The sequence below is a fragment of the Triticum dicoccoides genome, chromosome 7B, assembly GCF_002162155.2.
Source record: "Triticum dicoccoides isolate Atlit2015 ecotype Zavitan chromosome 7B, WEW_v2.0, whole genome shotgun sequence".
NCBI classification, from domain to species: Eukaryota; Viridiplantae; Streptophyta; class Magnoliopsida; order Poales; family Poaceae; genus Triticum; species Triticum dicoccoides.
The window spans coordinates 522,520,991-522,527,204 of NC_041393.1; the positions used below are offsets into that span (position 1 = coordinate 522,520,991).

At 49.1% G+C, this 6,214-nt stretch overlaps 1 protein-coding gene and 1 long non-coding RNA gene across 2 annotated transcripts; both read left to right on the forward strand.

Annotated features, from left to right (window-relative positions):
- Positions 1 to 313: 313 nt before the first annotated feature.
- On the forward strand, positions 314 to 2,782 carry LOC119337856. Its single transcript, XR_005163652.1, has 2 exons — positions 314 to 379; positions 846 to 2,782. It is a non-coding gene; the product is annotated as an uncharacterized LOC119337856 (long non-coding RNA).
- A 369-nt stretch (positions 2,783 to 3,151) lies between these two features.
- On the forward strand, positions 3,152 to 5,981 carry LOC119339372 (ABC transporter G family member 26-like). The gene is made up of 4 exons (XM_037611461.1): positions 3,152 to 3,321; positions 3,627 to 3,913; positions 4,070 to 5,267; positions 5,361 to 5,981. Exons 1-4 carry the CDS (start codon positions 3,193 to 3,195, stop codon positions 5,736 to 5,738), a joined length of 1,992 nt encoding a protein of 663 aa, XP_037467358.1. The 5' UTR covers positions 3,152 to 3,192; the 3' UTR covers positions 5,739 to 5,981.
- The last annotated feature ends 233 nt before the right edge of the window (positions 5,982 to 6,214 follow it).

The following is a 6,214-nucleotide window of genomic DNA, read 5'->3' on the forward strand; positions in this document are numbered from 1 at the left end:
CTCCTTCGCCCCTCATCACCGCATATTCGTCCTTTTCTTTTTTCTGGCACAGAGAGCGTAGTCATGGAGTATCAAAAAAGTTCAGGTCGTTCTGCTGCTTATCGTGATAAGGATCTTGGAGTTGCGCGGTGGAGAAGAAAAGCTCCGCTACTTTCGGCCCGCCGCGGGCATGTACGTCCGTATGGGCTGGTAGCCCAACAAAATTAGGGTTTTCATTTTCCCTGCATCAGCCCAACCCAACAACAACCGAGCCGGCTAGTGGCCCATTAAAATAACCCGTGGTTGTGCTATATAATCCCTGCATCTCCTCTCATTCAACCCTATCCTCTCCTGACGAGATCTGAAGCCGCCGGGCAGCAGCGCTCCCCCCTCCCCCAAGGTAATCACCATCTTCTTCTTACCCTAGCAAATATTTCTCCAGATGAACTATGCTGGGTGCTCCTGCTGGTGCTGTTTAGTTGTGTACTAGCTTGTTAGCTCATGGTCGTTTGTAGCTTCTTGACTTAGAAGCTGCTGTGCTGCTTATTAGTCATGTTCACGATGCTGTTAGCTCCCACTGTTGTAGATCTCAGGTCACTAGTTTTCAAGTGCATCGGTAGATCGAGTAGCAAAAGTACGGTGGGATTTACAAGTTGTGATGCCCCATCTGTGTGCGTCTGTCGTTGACAATATTTGTCCGCGTTATCCTAGTAAAAAGTGTACCTACCAAATTTGTTTAGGAAAAGCCTACATATATTTTCATGTGAGCATATGAGTCTGTAGTTGTAGTTCTGCTGTTTATGTCCTGAGTAACTAGGAGTTGGTGTAGTAACTCTCATACCTAACACTTTATTTTGTTCTTACAGTACCAGGAGAAGATGAGCTTGTAGCGTGGACTCATGTATTAAAGCTTTACCAGCTTTCATAGATCCGGATGGTTTTGAAGTGATAGCTGGCTTGACTTTGCTTTTCTTCAAAGCATCTTGACAGACCAAAATCCGTAATTTTTGGCACCATGTTTTCGTCTAGCAATATATTTGCAGGTTTTAGGTCTAAGTGAAGGATATCGATCTCTGTGAATATATTGTAAACCTTCACAAATTCCCTTGATTATTTCATAGCGCTATTTTAAAAGAAATTATTTGGCATTTGGCATTGTCCAACATGCATATCTATGACTTGAGAAGTTTAAAGAAATACAGTCATTGGATATTGTGTTTGACTTAGAAAGAAAGATGGAAAAGTTAAACAAAAAGTTGCGAAGGCAGATGAATGCTTTGCTTATGCATAATCCATATTGATAAAGTGCTATGGAATGATCAAGGAATTTGTGAGGTTTACATTATCTTCGCAAGAGTTGTATTGTTCACTTAGACCTAGACATGCAAGTATATTTCTAGGCGAAAATATAATGTTAAAAATTGCGGATTTTTGGCTCTCAAGTTGCTTGGAGGAAAATCAAAGCCAGGCTATTGCTTCAAAACAGTTTGGATCTATGTATGAAAGAAGGGACATTGATGAACTGGGTTGGATTTACTTTGACATCAGGTATTTGTATATCATAATCTATGAACTTGTTTGCATGTTAACATCAGGTATGTGTATATCATAATCTATGATTGCAATACGCACCTGCAACTTAGGGAATAGGTTGGAGAAATCATGGGAAAGTATGCACATCAGTTGATAAAACAGAAAACACAAATAGGTCTATTCAGACATCAGGTGTGCTGGTAAGCTCACTTATGGTCCATGACATGCTCCACTAACCTCTTTTTTTAGAGCCTAGTGTACATCTATTGGTACTCCGAGCTGGTGGAGGAAGTCAAATGTCGTTAGTTGTCAAATAGGAAAATGTTTCAATGAACTGTAAATATTTGGAGGAAGCCTTTATAGTTTCTTGCACAAAGAGTATCACATATGGATGCTATAAGTATTATTTTGGAGGATATTTGTTTCTACATACTGTGTTTTCTGTTTTGTTATATCGTGCCTGCACATTATAAAGACACTGTGGCTAGATCGTTGTTAAGGTGCAGAACTCCATTTAGCTTAGTAGTGGATTTATACTGGGTCTGAGATATTTAATCACTAGTTGAAACAATTCCAGTTTGTGTATTTATAATGATCTGCATTCAGTTGTTTGTAAAATGTTCCATGCAATAGTATATGCTAATTTTGTAACAACTAATGGCAAGGAAAGAAGCCCTATCTCTTTTCATCTCTTGCTTCTGTATGCGCAGGTCATAAATGATCAGCCTATGGTAACGAAGTAGTAGATGTGTACAGTTCTGCTGTTGTACTTCGCAAGCTCAGTTAACAGACGAATCCCTGTCCAGGCTAAGATTTCCATGTTTTGCGCTCTTGGTTGATACAAGGAGCAAACATGAGGGTTCAGGGGAGACAAGCCAGGAAGGATGGATGACCTAGCAGTGAAGATTGGCCGGCCCCTCTGCTCGTACTCCATGAGTTCCTACTATTTGGAGACAAGCTAGGAAAGATGGATGACCTAAAGATTGGCTGGCCCTACGCCATGGCAGTTCCTCCGTGAATGAGGATCGGGGTTGATGGCATTATTAGAGGAAATGCATCTTGAGCACGGGCTGTTTTCGTCTAGGAACTGATTTTCGTGGTCTTCCAGTTTCCACTAGAGCTCTAGGCTGGTGTATCTCACATAGAGCAAACTGGAGTGACCTTCCCGTGTGATCCTTCGGTGTGATCCTTTATTTTACCACCTCAATTTTCATGTGAGATGTACATTGACTATTGTTCTTTGTTTCTGCGAAAACTCTGTTCATTCAAAGCCTTTGTTTCTACGAAAACTCTGTTCATTCCAAACTCTCTGTACATTGACTATTGTTCTTTGTTTCACAGCCACTCTGGAATCCAGTAGCTCACAGAGCGGAAATGTAATCATTTCTTAAATGAAAGGATCTGGTTGGAATCTTAAAGTGTGGCAGTCTTAATAATGTAATTATCATCAGTTATCCTCTAGGCTTCTAGAGTGGAAGGTTCTCCCAAACGAACCAGAGACGGTGCGCCCTTGGAAAGATTGTGGGTCACCAAACAAGGGTAAAAATACCCGGTAACAAAGTAGGCACGCTCTTGGTTGCTGGTAGTTGCTCACTCCTGTCATGAGATTTCTACTAGGTTGATAAAAAGAAGAGAGCGGCCGTGTGCTTGGCTTTCTCTCTCTGAACCTAACTCCCATCCATGGAGATTAGCAGCGAGGAGAGGGTGGAGCCCTCCATCGTGGAGCCCCTCCCCGACGATGGCGACGCCGGCGTGGAGGAGGATCATCTATGGCCGACCAAAGACGGCCCTCTTCCTATATTCCTCAAGGTGTCTTATCAGTCAGTCTCTGTTTTCTTTCGGTGTTCACTATCAGTATTTGTGGGACAGAGTTTACATCACAGATCAAACTATTTTGGACGTTTTCTCCCTAGAATGGCTAGTATTCCAGTTAATGATCATGATCTCTAGTCAAAAAATTTGTTGCTGTTTTGGTAATCTATGGTTCCTGCTGGGATAATTAACAGGTTGCTAGCTAATTACCACCAAGCAGCAGTAGAAGAAACATTTTCACTCTGCACAATTTCTGTTATGACATGTAACAGAGCTCTGCTCATGATGGATGGAAAATGCAGTTTGAGAATGTGGAGTACAAGGTGAAGCTGAGTCCCAAAAACCCCCTGACGGCTGCAAAGGTGGCCTTCTCATCCCACATGAGGGAGGACAATGGCCGCAGCAGCTGCAAACATATCCTCAAGGGCATAGGCGGCAGCGTCGACCCCGGCGAGATTCTGGCGCTGATGGGCCCGTCCGGCAGCGGCAAGACCACCCTGCTCAAGATACTGGGAGGCAGGCTGGGAGGCGCCGTCAAGGGTCAGATCACCTACAACGACACCCCCTACAGCCCCTGCCTCAAGCGGAGGTAAAAACACACGAGAGCTGTCGAGCATCAGAGACTGAATTCTTGCGATTCCTTGTACAACAATGGAGAAGATCGAGAAGATTGAGTGAAAAAGATTGAGAAGATCAATTGGTTGATTGATCAAACTCTGTTGTTTTTGTTCGTCGCGAAATGCAGGATGGGATTTGTGACGCAGGACGACGTGCTGTTCCCTCAGCTGACGGTGGAGGAGACGCTGGTGTTCGCCGCCTTCCTGAGGCTGCCGGCGCGCATGTCCAAGCAGCAGAAGCGCGACCGGGTGGACGCCATCATCGCGGAGCTGAACCTGGAGAGGTGCCGGCACACCAAGATCGGCGGCGCGTTCGTGCGCGGGGTGTCGGGCGGCGAGAGGAAGCGGACGAGCATCGGGTACGAGATCCTGGTGGACCCGTCGCTGCTGCTTCTGGACGAGCCCACGTCGGGGCTGGACTCCACGTCGGCCAGCAAGCTCATCGTCATCCTGCAGCGGCTGGCCAAGTCGACGCGGCGGACCATCATCACCACCATCCACCAGCCGTCCAGCCGGATGTTCCACATGTTCGACAAGCTGCTGCTCATCTCCGAGGGCCACGCCATCTACCACGGCAAGGCCAGGGACTGCATGCACCACTTCTCCTCGCTGGGGTTCACGCCGGAGATCCCCATGAACCCGGCCGAGTTCCTGCTGGACCTGGCCACGGGCAACCTCGAGGACATCAGCGTCCCGGGGCTGCTCCGGGACGGCTCGCCGGCGCCGCAGGAGTTCAGGTCCCGCGTCGTCGCGTACCTCCAGGCCAAGTACAGGGACCACGCCGGCGGCGCCGAGGAGGACCAGGCGAAGCAGCTGGCGAGGAGGCCCGGGGAGCAGCTGAGGCTGGCCATCCGGATGCGCAAGGACCGGAGCATCAACTGGTTCCAGCAGTTCGTGGTGCTGTCGCGTCGCACGTTCCGGGAGCGCGCCGCCGACTACCTGGACAAGATGCGGCTGGCGCAGGCCGTGGGCGTGGCGCTCCTGCTCGGCCTCCTGTGGTGGAAGTCGCAGACGGGCAACGAGGCGCAGCTGAGGGACCAGGTCGGGCTCATCTTCTACATCTGCATCTTCTGGACCTCGTCGTCGCTCTTCGGCTCCGTCTACGTCTTCCCCTTCGAGAAGCTGTACCTGGTCAAGGAGCGCAAGGCCGACATGTACCGCCTCAGCGCCTACTACGCCAGCAGCACCCTCTGCGACGCCGTGCCGCACGTCGTCTACCCGGTCCTCTTCATGGCCATCCTCTACTTCATGGCCGACCTCCGCCGCACCGTCCCCTGCTTCTGCCTCACCCTCCTCGCCACCCTCCTCATCGTCTTCACCAGCCAGGTGCGTAACCTCTTCTTCTTCTTCTTCTTCTTGTGCATGCCGACGGTGACATCGACGGCGAACGGCGATGATAGCTCGATCTGTGATCATCAGGGGACGGGGGAGCTGCTGGGGGCGGCGATCCTGAGCGTGAAGAGGGCGGGGGTGATGGCGTCGCTGGTGCTGATGCTGTTCCTGCTCACTGGAGGGTACTACGTGCAGCACATACCCAAGTTCATACGGTGGCTGAGGTACGTCTCCTTCATGCACTACGGCTTCAACCTGCTGCTCAAGGCGCAGTACCACGGCCACCTCACCTACAACTGCGGGAGCCGGACCGGGTGCCAGCGGCTGCAGTCGTCGCCGTCGTTCGACACCGTCGACCTCGATGGCGGCATGCGCGAGGTCTGGATCCTGCTCGCCATGGCCGTCGCGTACCGCCTCCTCGCCTACTTCTGCCTCCTCAAGAGGATAACCCTCACGCCCTTGTGAAAAGAGGGAGTTTGGCACGTCGTGCTTTGCTAGATAGGTCTTCCGAATTATCCTTTGTCACATGTCATGCATGTTTATTAATGGGTACAAGCCTACAAGGCAAGAACTGGGAGCAATGTGCATGGGTTTTCTTCTTGTTTGTTTCCTTAATTTTCCTTGCTTGGAGGTAATGAGGCCTTGCTGAAGGCGGTGGGCCAAGCTGTCCCAACGTATGCGATGATTGTATTTAAATTCCCAAAGGAACAGAGCAATGTGCATGGATTTTCTTCTTGTTGGTTTTCTTAATATTCTTCAGTTTTGCTATTTCTCATGTACCTAATTTTTTTTTGTTTCGCGTCAATCACCTTCTTCCTTCCTTCCCCCTTCACGTCCAACCTCGTCGGAGAAGACAACCCCACTATCTACCTTACGGGGAAGCCATGACCCCATTATCTATCTTATTAGGAGGAGCTATGACCCCATTATCTATCTTTGGG

What these genes read in the sequence shown, in the direction of transcription:
- LOC119339372 (XM_037611461.1), top strand. Translation starts at nt 3,193, where the DNA reads ATGGAGATTAGCAGCGAGGAGAGGGTGGAGCCCTCCATCGTGGAGCCC. An exon ending in CTCTTCCTATATTCCTCAAG is followed by an intron (nt 3,322 to 3,626) that starts GTGTCTTATCAG and finishes TGGAAAATGCAG; the next exon opens with TTTGAGAATGTGGAGTACAA. An exon ending in TCATCGTCTTCACCAGCCAG is followed by an intron (nt 5,268 to 5,360) that starts GTGCGTAACCTC and finishes TGTGATCATCAG; the next exon opens with GGGACGGGGGAGCTGCTGGG.